At 38.8% G+C, this 24,576-nt stretch overlaps 1 protein-coding gene across 2 annotated transcripts; it reads left to right on the forward strand.

Moving 5' to 3' along the window:
• Positions 1-1,452: 1,452 nt before the first annotated feature.
• LOC103974335 (phosphatidylinositol-3-phosphatase SAC1) lies at positions 1,453-23,763 on the forward strand. 2 transcript variants are annotated; one of them, XM_065169692.1, is made up of 16 exons: positions 1,453-1,712; positions 1,807-2,011; positions 2,103-2,268; positions 2,743-2,965; positions 12,740-12,816; positions 13,944-14,131; positions 14,409-14,506; positions 15,414-15,547; positions 15,623-15,757; positions 17,101-17,470; positions 17,621-17,742; positions 17,906-18,022; positions 18,175-18,387; positions 20,733-20,924; positions 22,465-22,576; positions 23,233-23,414. In XM_065169692.1, exons 1-16 carry the CDS (start codon positions 1,587-1,589, stop codon positions 23,263-23,265), a joined length of 2,511 nt encoding a protein of 836 aa, XP_065025764.1. In that variant the 5' UTR covers positions 1,453-1,586; the 3' UTR covers positions 23,266-23,414. The 2 variants fall into 2 exon arrangements, with proteins under 2 accessions (XP_065025764.1, XP_009387414.2); XM_009389139.3 differs by having other exon boundaries at positions 1,454-1,712; positions 23,243-23,763.
• Positions 23,764-24,576: the final 813 nt, after the last annotated feature.

Raw genomic sequence — 24,576 nt, forward strand, 5'->3', positions numbered from 1 at the left:
GATGTAGTCATACGTTACCAAAATATCGATCACATGATATCAAAATGTTAATCAATCAACCATATGATACTGAGATATTGATAACATGATACTAAGTTATAGATAATATAATACTAAAATATTAACCATATGATATTTAAATATGGACAATCCTTCTAACACCATTATTCTCATATCGCTTGTTTCAATCAAACACTTGTACGTTAAGCTTAATAAAACATGCGTAGAATGCTTTGGTTCGGAGAAAGGAACTGCTTTTGAAACACCGAGTTAAAAAAGAAAAAAAAAACAGCAGAACATGTTTTGACAGATAGGCTTATAATATATCCTAATAAAGTTTGGAAATGACATAATTTCCCCCCCAAATTATAATTTCACATAATTTTATCCAATATTTGTTTTAAATAGACATTTTAAATATCTGAAAGATCACTTATTACTTTCACCAATTATTTTCTAATATTTTGTAAATGATATTAACATCGAATTGAGTTTGGTGTGTGTGTCTATATATATATATATATCATAAAAGATTTTTGAATTATTTCTCTAGAAAATCCTCATATTTTAAGTATTTCTTAAAAATACCACATCTTTGATTTTTTTTGAAACAACACTCTTAATTTTAAAATACCCAAAATACCCATCAAGTTTTTTTTGTCAAAATTTTTCGCTTATTTTTTTACTCGTTTTCAACCATTATAATGTTATCATCTAGCTTGTTTATAACATTTACAGTGTTTTATTGATGTATTAAAAATAATATAATTATTATTAAAAATATTATAAGTGATATCATATCTTGCCTATTTGACTAGATCATTACAATATCATATTTTTAATATTATAGTTATCTTAGTTAATATTATAAGTCTATTTAGATTATTTACAGTATTTTTATTGTGATGACTAAAAGCTTATAACATGCCAAAAACATTGTAATATTTTTAAATTAAATATATTATTTAGGAAAAAAATAAAATAAGAAGTATCGATTGAAAAATACCTAAAATATTAATATTTTTTTAAAAAAATCGTCAAAGATTTTTTTATACAAAGAATAAGTGATAGATGAGGAGGTTAGATCCACCACAAATGAATCTTATATCAATCCCCAACAATATCATTTCACCAATTCTGAGTGCAATATGAAGTCATTGTTATTAGTTTTGATTCCTTTCTACCATAACGGGACGTCTATGCAACAATAATGTCTACATAACCGTTACGCATGCTTATAATGTCCACAAATGCGCCCGTTATATCATTGTAACACCCGTTATGATCGTGCTCCAATGTGCTCCGCCGTCTTCAGCGTTTGGATGACGGGTTAGTGATCCTCTCTAACAACGTTTCTAACGAGAACCTTCTTGTTGTGACGTCGTAACCGTTCGTTTGATGTAGACACGCCCAAATCACGGATCACCAAAAGTTGGAGGGGATCCCTTGCCAAGCCCACCGCGACCCAATTCGTCGACTGCCCCTCCTGTTGGCTCCGTCGTTCTTTTCCGGGCGAAGCCTATAAATGCCCTAGAAAGCCCAACCGCCACGGCCCCGCCTTCCGTTCTGCCACCGACCGCTCCCAGATGGCGAAGAGGCCGCCCACGCCGCCTCTTGCTGCTTCTCTTTCTCCGCCGCCTGCTGCTTCTGACCAGGACTTCGATCCCAACTCCTGCTCCCTCGAGAAGTTCCGCCTTTACGAGACCCGAGCCGTAAACATCCCCCTCCTTCCGCCACGCTCCTTCTTTATTTCTTCACTCGGATCAATCTTTGGTCAAATTCTTGCTTCATCGATGAATTCGGCAGAGATTTTACCTAATCGGAAGCGATCGGGACAAGCGGTTCTTCCGGGTGCTTAAGATCGACCGCTCCGAGCCGTCCGAACTTAACATCAGCGAGGACCCCGTCGTGTACTCGCCGAAGGAGGTCAAGAGCCTCCTCCAGAGGATCGACGAGGGAAATCGCGCCACTGGGGGCCTCAGCTTTGTCGGCAAGGTCTACGGAATTGCAGGTCCCGTGCTCGGTCTTTTATGCGTTTGATTCTTTTTTCTAAGAATGGTATCTTGTATTTTTGGCTCATTTTTTCATTCTATTCTGGTTAGGCTGCATTAAGTTTTTGGAGTCGTATTATCTGATTCTGGTCACGAAGCGTCGACAGATTGGATGTATATGCGGACATGCGATTTATTGCATTGATGAGAGCCAGCTGATCACTGTGCCACATTCTTCGATTCAGTCTGATGTCGCCCACTCAAAAACAGAGCTTCGGTTATTTTTTTACTTCTTGCTTTCTTGATCTTGCATGACAAAATAAGCAACTTTTATTCTTAGTAGTCTTGACTCATTCAATCAACTTACAGAGAATGCGCTATGTATTGGTGACACTAGCTTATAAAATCATCTTTAGCAAGGCCTTTCACTAAGCCTGCATAATCTTACTGCATATTTAAAAGTTAATCTGTTATTCTTCCCCACCTAACAAATATGATCACTCTTCACGTTGGTTGACAACAAAATTTGACCTGTATGTCATGGTGAATTGCCCACTGAAAGATTATCCATATGAGGACATAACTAAGACTTGTATGCAGGCAATTATTAAACTGAATATTATCCTGTTCTTATTGCTTGTCAAATTCCAGTACAGCTAAGAAATTATGCTTCTACTAGTTACTTTCATCTTTGTTTGTATGTACAAATTTTTATTTCAATTTCTTCTCTGAAGCTTAAATTCTGATTCAGGTACAAAAAGCTTTTGTCAAGTGTTGATCTCACAAAAGATTTCTTCTATAGTTACACATATCCTCTTATGCAAAGCTTGCAGAAGAATGTCGTTGCCACGGACAGGGAGAAAATGCCTTACGAAAATATGTTTGTCTGGAATGCATATTTGACACAAACAATTCGATCAAGGTGTAATAATACACGTTGGACAATTGCTTTGATCCATGGACACTTTAAGCAGGTAAAATAGGCACTTTTGATTTGCATCTTCCATTTGATAGTTTGGACTGCATCTTTCCATATAGTGTTTTTGTTTTCACATGTTAAGTTTCTAAGTTCTAACCAAATCATTCTGCTTAATTTTCTGTTTATTTTTTGTTTTTTCTATAAAGTGAATCAATAACAAACTTGGCAACTTAGTCCGACCGGATATGGTACTTGTTCGTTACTAAATGGGCAGACTAATAACTTCAAATGATGCTTGCTCATCACCTCCAATGATTTTCTTCAAGTAACCAGCACAGTTATTTTTCTTTTCATTTTTTTGCCAAATTTCTGAGTTTTTACTGCTGCTTTTGCAAGATCAAATCTCCATATTTTCTATCTTCACTGTATGGTATCCTGAGTACAAGGAATCAGGGGTTTATATGTTTTAGTAGCCTTTGATTCAGAATGAACATTTTCAGCTAGTGCTCCCTGAAGTTGGTCTTTTTCTGAGCGCATTTTTGCCTACAATGTGCATAACTTCCCCATACACTCTTTTTCTGAGCGCATTTCACCTAATGCATATATATAGTTTGGTAAACATTATCCTGACTTTCTGAATTCTCTATTCTTGTTTATTCTCTTTTATAGTTTTGTGAGGGTTAATGTATACACCCTTAGCTCTATTTATCAAAAGATTAAGTATGTAACTCCAACTCTAATCACTCATGTTGTAGGGGAGTAATCTTACCCTTGAACAGAGGCCCAGCTTCATTCACATAAAATTACATTCTTCCTAACTCGACTTTCATAATTTGACCAATATGGTCTGATTAACATAATTCCTGTTGGCTCTGATACCACACTTATTAGCTTTTCTGCAGAACTTCAAAGAGATGAGGAAGAGAATAGTAGAAGAGACTAGGAGTACTTCCAATCTGCAGTGCTTTGGAATGATCCAAGAGCACCTATTTACATTAGCAAAAAGATACAGTACAAATATTTTTAAACAAAAAAAAAATCTACCATATCCAATAAATCTTTTACTCTCATCTATTTATTTAAATCTAAATTGTTATCTTTTATTTTATCTAATCCTAACTATTTGAACTAATCTTATGACATCCCCTTAATTTAAAATAATTGTAACTTAAAGTTGTCTTCGTTTGACTTGTAGCAGGAGTTTTGGGCCCTTTTATTTCAAACTTTATAGCAGTTTGTTTTTCACTCTTTGGAGTTGCATTCACCATTTTTGCATCTTTAACCTTCTTTGGGGTTTTCAGTGGTTCCTTGTCTTCACTTTTCTTAAAAGACTCATTAGAACCACTATTGTCTTTTGATGCTTGAGACTTCTTAGCTTGTCGTCCTTTTAAATGTTCATCATAAGAACTTCTTGAGAGTTGTCATCCTCATCTTCATCATTGCTGGTGCTCTCTTTTTGGGCAGCCTTTATAATGGTTGATGGAACAGAATTCGAAATATTTGGCTTCTTTAATTGTGGCTCCTCACCGCTCTCATCAACTTTGGCTTTGTTTTGAGGCATCTTTTTATCAGTTTTAATTTTGAAAGGTTCCTCATGTGAGATAGTTTGTATAAACTCACAAAAATTCAGATGATCATAGTTTTTATGCCATAATGTTGATTCATCAGTAATAGTAGCATGTAAGGAGAAATCCAAAAATAATAAGGAAAACACTTTATTTTTTGGCATCCTCATAGTTGCTATCAATTTTTTAATTTTCTTATCATAAATCAAGCACTTTTCATAATAAAATAACATAATATTCTTTTCTTATTAGTTTTATACTAATGAGATTTTGTTTTAAACTAGGAATAAACATCACATCATCAATGATTTTTTTATTAGATTTGGTGTTCATAGCAATTGTTCCTTTTCCTTCCACTTGAATATCTATGCATGGCCTCCGCCATTATGTTGTAGGATTTGCATCGATTTTGTTCTCCTTATCTTCCTTGGTAGCAACGTTCGTTTACTCGACCTTGTCCTCTAACTTGTCAGGCTCCCTTAAGTGAATATGAGCTCTAGAGCAGTCGAACTCTCCAACCATTCCGATCATACCTTTACATGATCAAGTCCCCCTCATGGGACTCACTGGTTTTTGGGTAGCTAAGTCCCTTTGAACCTGTCATCGCTTCCTCGCCCCTTTCGACCTCTTGCTTCAACACCTTTGTGTTCTTCGAGCAATTCCCCTTGATCGATGGAAAGACAGACTGCAACTCTTATGCATGACCTCCATCATCATGTTGCAAGATTTGCACTGATTTTGTTCTCCTTAGCTTCCTTGGTAGCAACGTTCACTTACTTGGTCTTGTCCTCTGACTTGCCGGGCTCCCTTAACCGAATATGAGCTCTAGAGCAATCCAACTCTCTAATCGCTTCGATCATACCTCTGCATGATCAAGTCCCCTCCCATGGGACTCATTGGTATTTGTATTCGAAATTCTTTTTCGATGGTACACAGCCCCCATATACTGATGATCGAGGCTTTTATTCGATGCAAAATTCGATGCATGCACAGAAGACCCGCCTTTGCGATACCATGGCATCACTTCTTGAATCCATAGCCTTTCTTGTCGTCGTGTTATTTACCGAAATGGAGCTCCTAGTAGCTCCTGATCATACCTCTGTATGATCTAGTCCCTTGCGGGACTAGTTTCGTGTGTTTGCCTTGCCACGAACTATTCCACCACGATCCGCTACACCATGTTGTCTCTTGGTGACATCTCCATTGCATTATGATCATTGTGGGATGAACTCGGATTATGATCCCTCCATATGTGGCCTCTACTAATATATCGTAGGGCTTTTTTCACCTTGAATTGTGTTTGCTCTTTTGACAAACGACCTTCGTCCACCCGCTCTCGGGTCACACCCAAACGAAGCACCGCTCTAGGATAGTCCGTCGCCTAGTAGTTCTCGAAGTCCACCGACTTCGCTGAAAATGGTGCACCATTGTCTGGATCCTAAGCCTCTGGGCTCCCCAGCACAATCTCCGTTGCACACTACTTCCTTTATAACAACTTGAATGGCAGCACTGTGGCATATTCTTTAAGAGTATTCGCCTCTATGTCCTCTTGCCCCATGCCAAGGCTTTCTGAACCCAACTTCGCATTCACAAGTTGAGTCACCCTAGTTCCTCCATCAGATTCTTCTCCGAGATAAGGTGCATGTGCCTTGAAGCTCCCTTCGTCTTTGGCACTATGCAGGATGAATCTGCTCCATCAGAATGAGGGACCTATGGAACAACATGATCCTGCTCTTGCCTCTACAAGAGTTCATATCCTTGACCTCTGTCCAAGGAAAGCTTCATGCCTCTACTCCATGTTCCATCTTCTATGCTGACTCCCTTCATGCGGCTTGGGTACTTCACCAAATTACACCCAAGTTGCTCCGCTCTTTAATTTGCATTGAGTTGATGGTGGCCCTCGCGCCCATCATTCTACGGGTCAGCCCTTCGTTGAGTACGATCTCTATATCGACTCTAAGTGTGCCTTTATTTGTGTTACCTTGGGTCACTCCCTTGCTTGATCTCGCAATGGATCCCCCAATGCATTATCTCAAGCGAGATCATGCGACGACTCCTCGTCGCTCACTCGGTCCGTTGAGCTTTGTGGAGTTATTGTTTTGAGGTACTCCTCCTCAACATGTACGGTTCGTTGCACATGATTCTCTCTTTGGAGAGTCGGGACTTATCCCTCTAAGGTATCTGTCCTATTGGAGCAATTTCTCTCTTCACATCCTTCCCTCTGGAAGTTTTGGAGACCACCATCCCCTTGGACTACTTCGCCTTACTGAACAAACTGTGCATTGTTTTGCCCCCGCAAATGCACTTGCTAGATTGAGATTCCTCGCTAATACAGCCCCTGCTGCACCCCTCAAGGCCTAGCAACATGCTGAACTCCCTGCACACTTCAGGTTCATACGGGTGTATCATTCTCATGCCGAAGAGAAAGTTCCAATGCTCCATGGTGAAACGGACAAACTTCGAAACAGGATGTTTGATATAATGCTTATGTATGTCCGTGCCTTTTGGTATGTTCATGCTTTGCACAGCATGTAGAGGGACGATCGAAGGCTTAATAGTCCTATTTTAGTTAGGTTTGGTGGCAGCTTTAGGTTTGTAAATAAATGTTGTGTCATGTGGACACTTGTGAGAGATTATCGGTCTGTAATGGACCATTTTGACCCTTTGTTGTGCAACTGTTCAGAGCTTGTACAGTTTGTTTGTAATTTGCATTGTCTATGAAGTGTTTTCGGAAATGCTTGCTTGAGGATCCTGAATGAGGTGTTTTCTCTAACCCGTTCTCTTTTTTGTGGGTCCTAAGGGACATGGGAGGCTTTGGGGAGGTTGACCTTTGCGGACGGACACGCAAGGGTGTCGCACGACTTAGGCAAAACCAGCTAAGTCCGTGACAGATGGTATCAGAGCGGGACAAGCACTCATAGAAACACTTAGCATGCAAACGTGGGGGGCCTAGCAGGGCTGTGTTGAGGGCAGTCAGCACACGCGCGACCGTTTGGGGGAAAACAGGCATGGAGATGTAGGGAAAAGGAGTCACTCAGAGGAGTGGGCATCTGAGATTGACATTCAGAGGAATGACCAACCCTTCGCGCAAGAGGCACCACGAGAATAGGCAAGCTTGGAAGAATGCGGAGCGCACAAAGGTTGGGATGGCTGAGTTCGAGTTACGGCTCGACGTTGATAACTATACTTGATGGTGCTCAAGGCAAGCGAGGCGCTTGGTAAAGGATGAGACCATGCAAGGTGGAATGAGTTGCTCAGCGATCGAAAGAGTTGTGCAAAGCTCACAAAGGTGAGGGGAATTTGCTAACTCGAAGAATTCGATACTCATGCATGGGCTTGTATGCGGACGATGGAATATTCGCGGCCATCCCAAGACAACTGAAACTCGGCGCCATGGAGCATTGAAACTTTCTCTTCGGCATGTGAAGGATATGTCCGTAGGAGGCTAAAGTGTGCAACGAGTTCAACATGTTGCTAGGCCTTGAGTGGTGCAGCGGGGGCTATATTGACATGGAGTCGCAATCTAGCAAGTGCGTTTGCAGGAGGCAGAACAATGCACAGTTTGTTCAGCAAATCGGAGTAGTCCAAGGGGATGGTGGTCTCTGAAACGAAGAGAGATGTTACTCCAACGGGACAATTATCCAAGAGGGATAAGTCCCGGCTCTCCAAAGGGAGAATCATGTGGGACAGACCGCACATGTTGAGGAGGAGTACCTCAACAAATAACAACTCCACGAAGCTCAATGGACCGAGCAAGCGGTGAGGAGTCATCGCATGATCTCGCTTGAGATAATACATTGGTGGATGCATTGTGAGATCAAGTGGGGGAGCGACCCAAAGCAACACAAATGAAGGCACACATAGAGTCGATATGGAGATCGGACTCAAGGGAGGGCTGACCCGTGGAATGGTGGGCGCGAGGGCCACCATCAACTCAATGCAAAAACGAGGAGCGGAGCAACTTGGGTTTAACTTGGCAAAGTACCCAAGCTGCATGAAGGGAGCCAGCATAGAAGATGGAACATTGAGTAGAGGCACAGTGCTTTCCTTGGATAGAGGTCAAGGACATGAACTCTTGTAGAGGCAAGAGCAGGATCATGTTGTTCCATGGGTCCTTCATTCTGACGGAGTGGACTCATCTTGCATGGTGCCAAAGATGAAGGGAGCTTCTGGGCACATGCACCTTATCTCGGAGAAGCATTTGATGGAGGAACTAAGGCGACTCAACTTGCAAAGGCGAAGTTGGGTGCAGAAGGCCTTAACAAGGGGCAAGAGGACGCGGAGGTGGGTACTCTTGAAGAATATGCCACAGTGTTGCCATTCAAGTTGCCATGAAGGAAGCGGTGCGTAGCGAAGATTGTGCTGGTAGGGGCAGAGGCCCAGGATCCAAACAATGGTGCACTAATTGCAGTGAAGTCGGGGGACTTCGGGAGCTACTAGGTGACGGACTATCCTAGAGCGGTGCTTCATCTAGGTGTGACCCAAGAGTGGGTGGATGAAGGTCGATTGCCAAAGGAGCGAACAAAATCGAAGGTGGAAGAGACCCTGCGATGTATTGGCAAAGGCCACACATAGAGGGATCACAATTCGAGTTCATCCCACAAGGATCAGAATGCAATGAAGATGTCACCAGGAGGCGACATGGTGCAGCGGATCGTGGTGGAACAGTTCGTGACAATGCGATACACACGACATAGTCCCGTGAGGGACTAGATCATACGGAGGTATGATCGGGAGCTACTGGAAGCTCCACTTCAGTAAACAACACGCCGGCAAGAAGGGCTATGGATTCAAAGAGTGAAGGCCATGGTACCGCAGAGGCGGGTCTTCCGTGCGTGCATCGAATTTTGCATCAGATGAAAGCCTTGGTCATCAGCATATAGGGGCTGTGTTTCACCAAAGGAAAAGTACGAATGCAAGTATCAGTGAATCCCATGGGAGGGACTTGATCATGCAGAGGTATGATCGAAGCAGCTGGAGAGTTGGACTGCTCCAGAGCCTATATTCGCTTAAGGGAGCCCGCCAAGTCAGAGGACAAGGTCGAGTAAGCGAACGTTGCTACCAAGGAAGCTAAGGAGAACAAAATCGGTGCAAATCCTACAACGTGATGGCAGAGGCCATGCATGGGAGTTGCAGTCTGTCTTTCCATCGACCAAAGGGAGCTGCTTGGAGAACACAAGGTGTTGAAGCAGGGGGTCGAAAGGGGCGAGGAAGCGACGACGAGTCCAAAGGGACTTAGCTACCCAAAATCAAGCATAAGTTAGAATGGAGGTGGACTCGGAGGAGTGCCACAGAGACATATCTACTGATCATGAAGAAAAGGGATTCAGATGCGAGGCGATGGATAGTAGGGCCATGGGCATAGCAGCGCCATGGTACCACAGAGGCGGGACTTCCGTGAAGGTCATTGATCCCTTGCTCTCATGGAGGGAGAGCGCTTGGTCGTGAAAGGGGTCGAGGAGGTGGAGCATGCAGAGGCAAACTCCGAGTATCGAGACAAGGCTGAAGGGTAGAGGCCAAGGAACTTCGTAAGACCGGTGTCAACGAGCTTCTCATCAAGATAGCTGAAAGTGAAGGACTTCGAGTTATGCAAGAGTGCACGACCAAGGAATGAAGCAGGCAGTACGCGGTATTGTACCTTTGCTACTCAGTGGAGTAGGCAGCAGGGTTGATAGAGAAGATGGTACAATCCCAGAGGCGACCAAATCTATTGGAGAATTACTCCAAGTTAGGGTAAAAACTTCCTGCATTCCAGAAGTTCGATGGCATTGAGAAGGTGAATCACAGTAACTAACTCAACGCAAGGAGTACAAACACTTCAAGTGCTCCAGAAGTGTGAGCAAAGAGCAGGCGAAGGCCAGTAACCAGCTCGATGCATGGAGTACAACCTCGAGGAGTCGGGCGAAGTCAAGTAACCTTTGTCTTCTCAACCCTTAAGAGAATGGGCGAAACTGAGTACCATAATTCTCTTATCTATCCAGCAAAGGAGCTCTGCACAGGTTCAAAAACCCTTCGAAGATATTAGAAAACAATAGTTGTCAAATCCTCACCATTGGGGATCAGTGCTACTGAGAGTAGAGTATCCGTCTTATTTTCCAACAGAATGCCAATCGAAAGCGGAAGTGATGCGAATATACTTGGAAGTGACAACTAAGTGAAAGAAGAGTCGATGAACAAATTTTGTGGAGGACGGACCAAAAACTTTGAAAGTTTGTGAGGCGATGCTCGTTAAAGCTCCAACAAGCATCTACCCAGTTCAAGCAGCATGAGGGATCTGAGAGACTGACACATAGTAAGGATGGTCTTTTCCTTCATCTGGAGGATCCGCAGGAATCAACAAGGATCAACATAACTCAGCCAACCCCACACCAGAGTCAAAGTCATTGGTGAGTTGAAGCAGCATGGCGGATCAAAGGTTCGACTACTCAAAAACAACAGCGGAGAGCAGCTGGGAACCAAGAGGCACATTGCAGTTGGAGCAGAAGATTGAAGACTCAGCAAAGGCGAGGAGTTGTAGTGTTCAAAAAAGCTTCGACGAGGACGTCGAAGGAATAAGTGGGGGAGAATGTCACGGACAAACTTCGAAACAGGATGTTTGATGTAATGCTTATGTATGTTCGTGTCTTTTGGTATGTTCATGCTTTGCACAGCATGTAGAGGGACGGCCGAAGGCTTAATAGTCTCATTTTAATCGGGTTTAGTGGCAGCTTTAGGTTTGCAAATAAAGATTGTGTTATGTGGACACTTGTGAGAGATTATTGGTTTGTAATGGACCATTTTGACCCTTTGTTGTGCAACTGTTCAGAGCTTGTACAGTCTGTTTGTAATTTGCATTGTCTATGAAGTGTTTTCAGAAATGTTTGCTTGTAGATCCCGAATGAGGTGTTTTCTCTAACCCGTTCTCTCTTTTGTGAGTCCTAAGGGACATGGGAGGCTTTGGAGAGGCTGACCTTTGCGGACGGACACACAAGGGTGCCGCACGACTTAGGCAAAACTAGCTAAGTCCGTGACAATGGTGTCGAGTTTCGGTCCACTTGGGATGGCCACGAACATTCCATCATCCGCATACAAGTCCTTGTATGAGTACCAAATTCTTCGAGGTAGCAATTCCCCTCACCATTGTGAGCTTTGCATAACTCTTTCGGTCGCTGAACAACTCATTCCACTTTACATGGTCTCATCCTTTACCAAGCGCCTCGCTTGCCTTAAGCACCATCAAGTATAGTTGTCAACGTCGAGTCGTAGCTCAAACTCAGCCGTCTCAACCTTTGTGTGCTATGCATTCTTCCCAGCTTGCTTATCCTTATGGTGCCTCTTGCGCGAAGGGTTGGCCATTCCTCTGAATGTTAATCTCAGATGCCTGCTCCTTTGAGCGACACCTTTTCCCTATATTTCCATGCCTGTTTCCCCCAAATGGTCACGCGTGCTGACTACCCTCCACGCAGCTCCGCTAGGTCCCTCACGTTTGCATGTCAAGTGTTTCTATGTGTGCTTATCCCACTACGATACCATATGTCACACACTTAGCTGGTTTTGCCTAAGTCGTGCGACACACTTAGCTGGTTTTGCTTATCCCACTACGTTTGAAATGTTCGTTCGCAAAGGTCAGTCTCCCCGAAACCTTCTATGGTGCCTTAGGACCTACAAAAGAGAAAACGAGTTAGAGAAAACGTCTCACTTGGGATCCACAAACAATCATTCCAATAAACACTTCATAGTCAATGCAAATTATAAACATACTTCACAAGCTTTAAACGTTTGCACAACAAAGGATCCAAAATGGTCCACTACAAGCTGAAATCCCCACAAGTGCCCACATGACACAACATTTGTTTGTAAGCCTAGGACATCCACCAAAACCAAAGAAAATAGGACTGCTAAACCTACTGCCAGCCTTTTACATACTGTGCAAAGCATGAACAAAACCGAAAGATACGGACATACATGAGCATTACATCAAACACCCCATTTATAGTTTTATCTGTTATAGTATGCCTCCTTTTTTTTTTATTATATATATATATATATATACATATATATATATATATATATATATATACACACGTACCGTACCATACCGAGCAAAGCTCGATACATCGGTACGATACAAAATTACGAACCTTGCTAAAATTACTTGTGTTATGGTTTCTCCACACCATAAACTGAAATTACTTTTGTTAATATTCATGGAATTTCATGTTGTTTATCCTGGGATGTTCAGTTTTGAATTACTTCCATTAGATAATGTTCTTTGTCAATTGCAGGTCAGGCTTTCGATTTTTGGACGAGAATTTAGTGTCATTCTCATTTCCAGACGATCTCGTCATTTTGCAGGGACACGGTATGTTAGTATAAGCTAATTTTGGTGTAGTACAGTCATTTATTGGTTCTTTTGTGGCTGTTTTCTTAATAACTCAAAATGTTATAAAAAAATTATAAAGAACTATTGGCTTATACTTTATATTGAATGCTCGTTGACAAGTCTATTCTCTTTTGGTAAGTACAAGTTCATCTTTCAGAAAATAGTCTGTCTTTTCTATTGGATAGAAGCTAGTCTGTCTTTTCATTCGTGCCCAACTAATTTCCTGTAATTAATGCAAAAAAATTAAGTCATTTTGTTAATCTTCACTTTATCTTTGGTGATGTCTGAGAGGATGGAAATAAATGATGATTTGAAGTAGTAAGTTGGTGCTACTTGGTGCCTAGTCTTAATGAAATGAGATGGCTAGTTACATCTTCACCTGTTTCCAGTTTGCTACCCCTATGCTAATGCTTCAACTATGCTTTTTAACTAACCTCTTGGAATAGTTCTTTAAGCTAGGGCCTATAATTCTTCCCATTTCTAAAAAATGTATATTATTTGTTGATGTTCTTTTGTAAATTATTCAGTTATCTTATCTTCTTATGATAACACTGGTTTCTGAGGGATGTACGACAAACATTTTGAATGTATAAATACTTCAAATACGGTGTTATCTTTTAAGTAGAAAAAGTTATATGAATATTTTTCTTTTGTTACATTTTTTGAGAGCCATCCATAGAGTTCGGGAAGAAATTTGACGATTAATGTTAAACTCTTCATTCGGATCAGGCTTTACAACTTTCCAATCCAGTTGTTCACTTCAGAAATCTGAATAATGTCAATTGAGACATTTTGTTCACTGATAGTACTGAACTTTGCATGGTCTAAATCTGTTTGCCTCAAAAATGAGGTATGAGTTCTAGATCCTCACTGAAGATGCATGTCTTTATATGGTCAGCCTTGCCACTACTAGGCAATTCTTGAATTTGATGATTAATTTTTGAAACATGTTTCAATTACCGGATTATTTTTGCACTTGTGTATCCATTTATATAAACTTAACTGGTGTAATACCCTATGATTCCATTGCGTATTTGGAAGTCACATAGCTATTGTTATCTATCCTTCTTCTCTTTGTTGTTTACCTTTAATGATGTTGTATGAAGGTATTTGAAAAGAGGGGTAAATGATTGCGGTAGAGTTGCTAATGATGTTGAGACTGAACAAATAGTCCTTGATGAAGAAGCTGGATCATGCAGTGGGAAAATGAGTTCTGTTGTGCAGATGCGAGGTTCAATTCCCCTCTTTTGGTCCCAGGAGGCTTCAAGATTTAGTCCTAAACCTGATATTGTCTGTAAGTCTGAAATTTTATAAGCTGTGTGTTACTACAATTGTGGAGAATATACTGACACGACATGGCATTTCTGTATGAGGTAAAATGCTGAAGAAGAAAAGAAAAACAAGAATGCTAAATTCTATTGTGAGGATATCTTCACATACACTCTCTGATGCTATATAAGTTGATTAGGATATTTCATTTCTTCTTTCTTTGGAGCATTCACATTTCTCTTTTTCTTGTAAGTTGCTTCAGGAAATAGAAATCTTGATCTCTTTTTGTTTCTTGATTTCAGTACAGAGATATGATCCTACATACCAATCAACTAAACTGCATTTTGAAGATCTGGCAAAGCGATATGGGAATCCAATTATTGTTCTTAATCTCATTAAGGTGATTGGTAGATCTTTCATTGTCAGTTTCTTGCTTATTATTGGTAAGGATATAATTTAGCTGCTACGGGACATGACCTTCAAATACCATACCAGACACATGTTAGATAATGATACTTTGGAACTCTTCCAATTTGATGCTGGATACTGTAAGTATCAACATTTTAAGTTAATTATTAAAAATCAGTTAATTTTGATGTCTTGAATTCTTTTAGGTAAGATCTTTGTATGTTGTCATGAATGTTCTAGATTTTGGCAATGGTGAAGATGGTTAATGGACTTCAAAAGGTTAAAATATACCACTATTCCTTTGAACTTTGGGCAAAAGTTTCAATTATTAAAAATTAATTTGGCAAATTTTATGATTGATTCTCTCATGTCTTCTTAATAGAAGGAACTTGCAGATATCAGTATCTATATTCAATGTTAAGAAGTTGAATATGCAGATGGTTTTCAATTAATATCATATTCTTGAGGTTGACATTTTTGTATAACCGTAAGATTAGTTGAATTGCAACTCTAGGTACAAATGTCATGAAGAATCAACAAGGGGATTCTTAATTTTGATGGAAGTTAAAGGAGGTCCTTTTCAGGCAACCTTGTATACAATTGTCAGGATCTCGGAGAATTATATGAATGGAATAGTTGTCGTTTTTGAATGATGATTAGAAAGAATTTATGAATGAGAAAGTCCCACAAATTGCAAAACTTTAAGCATGTATATGTTAGAGGTCTTCTTGGATTTGATTCATGTGTTTAAATATGATGATGGTTAGTTTTTTATGCCATGCATTGACTTGTTTAATAAGCAATTGTACTCTACATTTTGAACAGTCTATTGTGTTGTATATCTTTACTTATGTATGATTATTCATCATTTTAGTTGACTTGTCTGCTGAATCATGCAGACGTTCGAGAAAAGGCCTAGGGAAATGATGTTACGACGTGAATTTGCTAATGCAGTTGGATATCTTAACCAAATTCTTCCAGAAGAAAGCCAGTTGAAGTTTATTCATTGGGATTTTCATAAATTTGCAAAAAGGTTATCTGTATGTGTTTTTAATATGTTGAGTTGAAACTATCAAGATATCTAATTATTTTCTTTTTTATTTTGTAGCAAGTCTGCAAATGTGCTTGCTGTTTTAGGTGCTGTGGCCGGTGAAGCACTTGATTTGACTGGCTTTTATTACAGTGGAAAACCAACTGTCTTGAAAAAGAAATCGACCCAGCTTAGTAGAACAAGCACTGGAAGGTATGCTGTGAACTTGACTTGTAGAATGTGATTTTGAATTATTGTTTAAAACCAAAATCATTACATGAATATAACTTTTAATACAAAGGACATCCCAAAGCATTCTTGCTCTGCCTTGAACATGATTTTGGAGAAATAGGACATGCAGTTTACGATGGTACTACCATAAGAGTGCGATCCAACAGTTAGATACTTTTAGATTTGCATTCTTGCTTTGTCTGGTACATGATTTGGGAGATATAGGACATGCAGTTACTCATGGTACTACCATGGGAGTCTGATCCAACAATTACATAATTTTAGATTTTTTCATTCCTACTTCTATTAAATTTAAAAGACCACCTTAAAATGCACCTTTTATAACTTAGATGTGACTGTAACTATAAATATGGGGTAGACAACCTTTTGGGTTGATTAAGGTATTTTAAAACATGAATATGTGGTAGTAACAAATGTGTTACTTATGTTAGATGTTTAAATTTATCATAGGAGAGACAAAAATGTTTCGACACCTAATCCAACTTGGAGATGCATTCACCCCTCTTGTTAGCTGTGATTTCAGTCCACATCACAAGTGCTGATGCATGGTTGGTTGTGGAAGGACTCAATTCATTTGCACAATATTATCTGTGGGCAGACTAATTTTGGCGCCTAATGCTTTTTAAATCACTAATGTTAGACTAATTTTATGTTGGATTTTCCTGTGGTGTTCTCAGTGTTATATAAGTATTCCTCATTCTATCATTCTTTATATTAAGTTAACTATATTAGGTATATGCCTAAGAGTTATGCTTTTACGTTTTGGGTGATTGGTGTTTGCATGGATGGTCGTAGCTATAGCGAGTTTTGTTTATTGCCTACATTGAGCTGATATTGGATGTTCAGTCAAATTGTTATCTGGGCACCAGAATTTCAGGTCTTACCTAACAAATCTGTGGTTTTTCTCAAGATTTTCAGGGTTGCTTCTTACAATTAAATTTCTTGGTCTGAGTTAAGCTTAATTAGTGACAGAAAAGAGCAGAGACTGGGACAAGAGAGAAACTTGAAAGAAATGGGAAAAGTTTTCTATATAATTCTGTAACTTATTTTTAGTATATGTGGCTAGATCGTTGAGGCTTTACAGTTTTTGCTCTTTTTCTCTGTGTTCTCAACATGCATCTGCTTGTAGCTATTTAGCTTGTTGGCGTTGATAATAATTGATAGATTAGTTTATTGAATTATTCTTTCATGAGGTTAATCCTGATAAAATTTATATATATTTATGTTTATTCTTTTTTTGTTTGAACTAACTGTTGTACTAAAATTTTAGCTTAGACAAGCAACTTCTAATGTGCTGTATACAGGGATACCTCTCTTGGTGATCTCAGAGCTAGTTCTGGGGACCTTGCAAGGATGGCAAGTAGTCTTGAAACTTTAAACACAATGGTCACTCAAGACAAACAAAAGGAATTAAACCATAAGCAACAAGTTAACGGACCTTGTTTTCAAAGTGGAGTTCTGCGTACTAATTGCATTGATTGCTTGGATCGGACCAATGTTGCACAGTATGCTTATGGCTTGGCAGCCTTGGGCCGCCAACTACATGCAATGGGACTTACTGATGTTCCTAAAATCGACCCAGACAGCAGCATTGCTGCAGCTCTTATGGATATGTATCAAAGCATGGGCGATGCACTTGCTCAGCAGTATGGAGGCTCTGCAGCACACAACACTGTGGGTTTTTGAAATAACTTAAAGTTAATTTCTGTCATCTTTTCCTGTTGGTTTTTCTTTCTATTTGTAATATGTGCAATTAAATTGAATGTTCCTTCCTTTTCCATAGATTTCTTACCCTAGTTGACCAAAACCAAACTTTGTTTTTAGGTCTTTCCTGAAAGGCAAGGCAGGTGGAATGCTACTACTCAGTCTCGTGAGTTTTTGAAATCAATTAGACGTTACTATAGCAATGCTTACACAGATGGTGAAAAACAAGATGCCATAAACTTGTAAGTTAAGAATTTTCTCTCTATCATGATTTCACCAGTTTATCTTTTTTTCTTGGTACACTTGAGCCACCTATCATTGGAAAGGGTACATCATTCCTTATGGAGACGGAAATTGGTATCATGTTTTGACCATATTCCTGTTTATTTTTGGTTGATATATCAGATTTTTGGGTTATTTCCAACCACAAGAGGGAAAACCTGCTCTTTGGGAGTTGGAGACCGATTATTATCTTCATGTTGCCAGAATTGGTGATGAAGCAGTTCCTGATTCTGACAAAAGGTGATGAAATGGAGTTTGGATTCTAAAGCATAAACAACCATGGTTATTATTCATAAGTCATGTTCTTTCCTCTTTCTAGTGTCTACGAATTATAGTGCATTGGCATGGATAAATGTCAATTTCTTATGCTAACATGCTCAAATCTTCTACAGTTTATCGCTGGACATAATGCCTCCGGATGGACTTCAATCAACTCTTTCGCCAATACCTGCTTGCAAAAGAGATTTCTCTCGAATAAAATTGACGTCATTTGATAAGCTAATTGAGAGGACATGTAGTTCAATAAAGAATGTGAGGCTTTGCAGTGAATGTGACATGAAAGCAAGTGTTGCAGCAGGAAATCCTGGAATGGCACCAGATGCAGCGTAAATTTCTAGTCTTGAAAGTCTTAATAGTATTCACTTGCTTCTCTTATTAGCATTTACTCGCTTGGTTTGCAAAATTTGATTTTATTTTTAGTTGTTAATAATTGAGGACGATCCATTTCATGTTTCCATGGCCCATGGTATTCTTTGCAAATGTAAACCTTTAATAAACTAACTAATTCTTGTCTCTAAGTTCTTATGTATGTTTCTTAATAAATGATATTACAATTCACATGTAGGCAATGATCATTCATTCAAATTTCACCAATAGTTTCTTGTGATTAGTATTCTCTCTCTAGTGGTGCTGAATTTCAACTTGCTTATTTCCTTATTGTGACACCGCTGAACTTTTAGCCCTCTTGACTAAGGGATTAACAAAATCCATGTTGATTTTTCACATTCATGCTGGTTCATTTTTAATTGGAAATGGGGAAAATCATCAAGAATTTTGAAACTAGAGAAAAATATCATGTTAAATTATTGGAAGGATATCAATCATGGTCATACATTCCATACCAACCGCTTTTCAAGATTTGTCAATACTTGACATGGCAGGGTATACCAGTGGCACCAACATGGAAAAGGAAAATACATGGAAAGATGATAGGACTCCTATCATAGGAGTGAGAAAAATAAGAGAAAGAAGTGAAATATTACTTGGTCAGAAGGCAGTCTTTGTCATGGTTGACATAGATGGTTTGTACTTTGTAGTGAGATGGAGGTCAGTCTGCATGTCTCTAGCAAAACCTGAGAGCAAGCATTGTTTTTCTTTCCGTCCAGTCGAGGGGCCTTTGGCCACATGATAGAGTTTATCAGCTGTAAAAGGTAAAGTTAATTGGAAATGGTAAATGGATGTATTGGTTAAGTTATTGGTAAAGTTCCTAGCCCATTAGATGCATTAATATTAGCTGTGAAAACTTAAAAGAGTCCCCTTTTTGTCCAGTTGCTGCTGCTTGTAACATTGATTGGGCTAAAAGTGCTTTGCAAGCAGTGTTGGGCCATGTGGGATGACTTACGAAGAGCTAAGAGGGAAGGTTTCAACAATCTTTTGGTCAAGATGGATGCTTTAGCTGCTATCAACATTTTTCGGTCTCAAGCTATTGTACCATGGCACTTGAGAAACCTCTGCACTGATATTTTTCTTTTAGCCAACTTTGTAGTTGTTACTGGATGGATGGATTCATATACCCAGGAAAGACAATCACATAGCACACAACCTTGCTCTTGTTGTAAGGCCTTCTAACATCCCATGTGTTTAGGATGCTAATTTTGCGAATGTGCCTTTTGGGAGGTCTGCTGATCTATCTCCTTTTAGTTGAATGAGAAGTTTTTCTTTTTATTTTGGAAAGAAAAGTTATCTTTTGCATGAATAGTTCTATGGAGGCATAACAGCTTTTACCTAAGGGTTATGCTCAAGTGCACAGTTTGCATAGGTCCCTGCATGTCCAGGTGAAATTGGCATACCTAGTGTCATCTAAATAATCTTCATTGCTTTCACATGCTTGGCGTATGGAATGTTCTTATTCATACAAAAATATTTAGTTTACTGGAAGCAACATGCAAATTCATGTATTGATCTTTGTAAGATTTAGTAATCATGCCCTTGTCACTATCGTTGGATGCCTCATATCCGCAAGTCATTCATGACACTGTGATCTTTAGGTAAGAGTCTGTTTCTATGAGCACAATTGAGTTATAGTTGGGCTCGGTTGACACTGGCAGCATGTGCTGCATCAACACACGCATGCTATTGGCAGAAAAAGGGGAAAAGAAAAAGATACCAAATGAAGATGTTGCCTCGGGATGGGCTTAGGACCTTCATTAACATTGTACTCTCCATTCCTTGCTTCCCTCTTAAAATAAAAAAAAATGAAATTTCTTTTTTTACTATTGACATGGTATGCTGCTAAATTCGTCTTGTAATCCCTTAAATATCGATAGGTTTAATTCCCTATTTAATTATTGTCAGCATCAATTATGAGAAGCACTTTAAATTTTTATTTTTTTCAAAATACAATGACCAACCCAAATAGTTCTCTTTTCCAATAATTTTATTTTATTTTTCTCTGTAACATGGTGGAAATCAGTTCTAGAGTTTTCATTAGTTCATCATGTTATTCACATTCCTTCACAGTAATTGACATCTGGAAGTGGTTTATATGTTTCTTTGTAAACACATCCTTTTTTGACATGACAAAGTTCATATAGTGTGGATGTAGATAATATATGGAGACATAGTTGTAGATAATATATGGAGACATCTAACCAGACTCTTCAATCATATTACATTTTGGTGAAACAAGACCATTTCTATTGATAATTTGCTTTTGTACAACTTATTACAGTGAAATACAGCTTAAAACCCCAAACTGGTTGTTTGGCCAAAGAAAGTATGAAGAAAGTATACCTGCAACAAAAGTCACTGCAAGTGAAAAGGCAAATGAGAGATCTGAAGATGATTTAAGCGCTGCTGGTTATGGTAGCTTAAATTGGCTTTCTCATGCTGATGATGGATGTGAGGAGGATATCTTCAAAAAGTAATTCTCTTCCACATTAAAATTGATAGCCTAATTACCGTTGGACGGTGCTAGTTGTGGCACTAAATGGTTTTTTACCCAAATGTACTATGCACATAAATTGTCTAGTAAATTGATCCAATGTTTGCAGCTTCTGCTTCATCTCCAGATATGCAATGCTTTTAAAAAGTCGGATATTATGTTTAATGGTTCTGTATATGTTCCAACTAATACACTTGCGATCAATTTAAGATATTTTCACAGTGAATGAGAATCAAGTGACAAGCATTATAATCTGTTTACCAGTTCAAGAAAGAAGAAGAAAACTTGTGTTCTTTTTTTTTTATTTGTATCATTAGCTTACAACTGATCCAGGCAAAAGTAGGAACTTTGGTGACAATTAGTGGCAGTAAGTCTATGAATAGTTTAATTAATGTTCTTATCATGTTATATCATGCATGAAATTTATCTGGTACGTATTGAAGCTGTACATGAATCAGGTGACTTTCATTTTGTCCAAATGTGTATGTGTTTGACATGGAAGCATGCAGATTTCTGTAGGTGCACACACCTAATTTTGCCACATTATACTGAGTTTCCCTTGTCTGACATTTATATTGGTGTCACCATGCCATATCTTGCTTGTCAGTTACATGATAGTCTTATTCCTTGAAAGATTGATATGTTTTCCTGTTCTGAGTAGAAGGAATCACAAGTTCCACAGCATTTTGACATGTTCCCAGTACATAATTGGATTTGGTCTAGCTGAGTTTTGACTATCTACATTAGCTCTAAGGTCAATGGGAGATGAGAAAACTCTACTTTAGCCTGTTCTAATTTGATAATAGCTTTTCTATTATTGAACTTTTTTTTGGCCGATTTTCGTTCTTATTTGAATAGGTAGCCTGGTGGGTCAAAAAAAAATTCTACAATGAGTATAGTATATGTTAGACTAGTTATTTATTGTTAGGATTTACATTTTGATAGTTCTAAAATTCAATTTTATTAGTTGTAGGTGGTGATATCCACTATCTTTTTCACAACTTAATAAGTGATCTTTCAAGGCATGGTTGGACAACAATTTTTTTCTATTGAAAAATTATTTTCTTCAAGGGAAACATTTTGCAATAATGTCATCGTTGATCCAAAAATGTCTTATTGTATAGTGTAGGACTATGCTAATATCTTTTCAGTATTTTTCCCCTAATAAACCAGAAATCTGATTACTTCTTGGTTGCTGCAACTGTTGTGCATTGTGTTATACCAGTAGTTCCTGCAATTAGGCTGAATCAAGGAGAGGCCTTAGTATATCTTCGGAAACTAAAACTTGCCAGTATTTAAGACTAATACACATCTCTTGTGTGGTTATTTTCTTCTATGAATTAGTTTGTTGACATAATTGACATATGCCTGTCTGCAATCAGGAACTGATTACTTACTACCTATATATATAATTTTCCATATTGGATATAAGTACATGTTGGTAGGCTTTGGTCTTTGTGGATTCAGTATTGGAGAGCAATATATTCCAAGATTTTGGGCCTAATGGTTTGCTTTCCAGATACCTTGCAATGGCTTCAATTGGCGATGACAACAATTGGTATGGTGGGACCTTAATTTATGATGAAGATGAAAGTAGTGAGGCCTACAAGCATTATGCCGAATTATGTCAGGTAATTATTCTAATTCTTAGCTGCCCATAGAAAATTGAATGAAGGTTTTGTCAGATGCCCTTTGTGTCTACTGTAGTTGCAAGGAGGATATCCACATTTACCAGCATCTGATCTGCTTTAGATTCCGAGAATAGCATGAAAGTTTGGAAGCATGAATCTCTCACATTTATAATTGTTTGCTTTCTCGGGGCACTCAGAACTGGTACCCTATATATGTCTTCAACCATCAAATTGCTTATTACATGCTGTAGGAGATTAGTATGCCATTTTGGAGCCAACATGCTATATAATCTGAGTGCTGCTGCATGCACACATCAAAGCGTTGCACTGATGGCTCGTCAATCACATTGCACACTAGTGACATCAAGTGTCGTTTATGTGGCGGCATGTATGGGGCTGAACTACAGCCTCTTCTGGCTTCCTTTTTAATTTCACGTGGCATTCGGTGTGATTGATATCAGCACCAAAATACCAGTGAAATCCTTATTTATATAAATGCAGAGAACGTGATGACCGGTTATAAGCACTGTTGACTTATGTTGGGCCATACCATTTCTTAGGATACTTGTACCTGTTTGGTTTCTTCTCATTCCAGATAGTATTCCATAAAATCCCATCTCGCCCCCCTCCCCCACCAAAATTTTGCTTGAACCCAGTCTCTTGCAGGGCCCAGTTATGGATCCCTTTGAGCACGACCCCGAAAAAGAGAAACACTATGCGGATGCTTTGTGCATGGAGCTGGACAGCACCGATGATGCTCTTGTCGAAGCCGAAATGGTGGCTGCTCTCAAGGAATATGATCAGATCGGGGCGGACCTCGGAATAGTCTCTTCATGCAAGGGCGTTGCGGAAGATCCGAGCCAGCTGACCAGATGGATCATAGGGGAAGAGAAGGTGCAGGGATGGAGGAAATGAAATGGTTACCACGGCAGACACATTCGTTCTATGTTTGAAGTCCTTGCAGTGATTGCTTTGTGTATCGATCGGATGCATTCTTCTGACAAATCGATTGCTTTGTGTATCTCCGATGCTTACCACCGATTGATTGCTTCGTGTATTGATCCGATGCATTCTGACAAATTTTGTATAGCATCGGTCCGTTTCCTTGGGATAAAAACTTGGGCTTCTCTAAGAGATAGCTAGCAGCTATACATGAGTTGGTGGTAAAATGAGTTGGTCTTTTTTTATCTTTTAGATTTCTCCATCTAGAGAATTCATCTTAATAACTACAACATCAATATACCTACAACATTGATATAAAGATTGTGGATTCAATCGTCATTTGATAAATCCTTGTTCCTTGTCGGAGGGGCATTTTGAAAATATTAAATATAAATTCTGAAAAAAAAAAAACAAAAAGAAGATGGTTCTCAAATTGCAACAATATTCTCTAATTGATATATATATAGCAACTCTTCGGTGCTCTCTAATTGCAATCATAAATCTACCTAGTGCTTTTTAATCGTAATAATAATAATTATTGGTAAAGATAATTTTAAATTTATTTTTCGTTCTCAACATGCTTTCGATTATTCTTGTAAAAAAGGAAGAGAGAGAAAAAAGAAAAGAAAAAAAAATAGAGGATCAAACATGATTGATCTTTGATTATAGTGTTACACATTTTTAGAATTTTTAATTCTTTTATCGATGGATGTATTATTAAAATAAATTTTAGCAACTTTGACATCAACAGTAGTAAGCTTTGATGGAAATTACAAAATTAAATATTATTTAAAAATTAAAAAATTAAAAGAAAACAAAATTCCGATTCAAAACAGAAACCTCCGATTCGATCTGCGATCATTTGGAACCGATCCAATTTTAATTCTATATTTCACAAAATCAATCTGATTCTATATTTCACAGAATTAGAACCAGCCAGGATTGATTCTATATTTTAACAGATGTATAACCATAATAGTTCCAAAAGCCTGTCCTATATTTCGCAGAATTAGAACAAGCTTATTATTTATGGTCACTAATTAATAATAAACTATCAA

This window comes from Musa acuminata, chromosome BXJ1-4 (assembly GCF_036884655.1).
Source record: "Musa acuminata AAA Group cultivar baxijiao chromosome BXJ1-4, Cavendish_Baxijiao_AAA, whole genome shotgun sequence".
In the NCBI taxonomy this organism is placed as follows: Eukaryota; Viridiplantae; Streptophyta; class Magnoliopsida; order Zingiberales; family Musaceae; genus Musa; species Musa acuminata.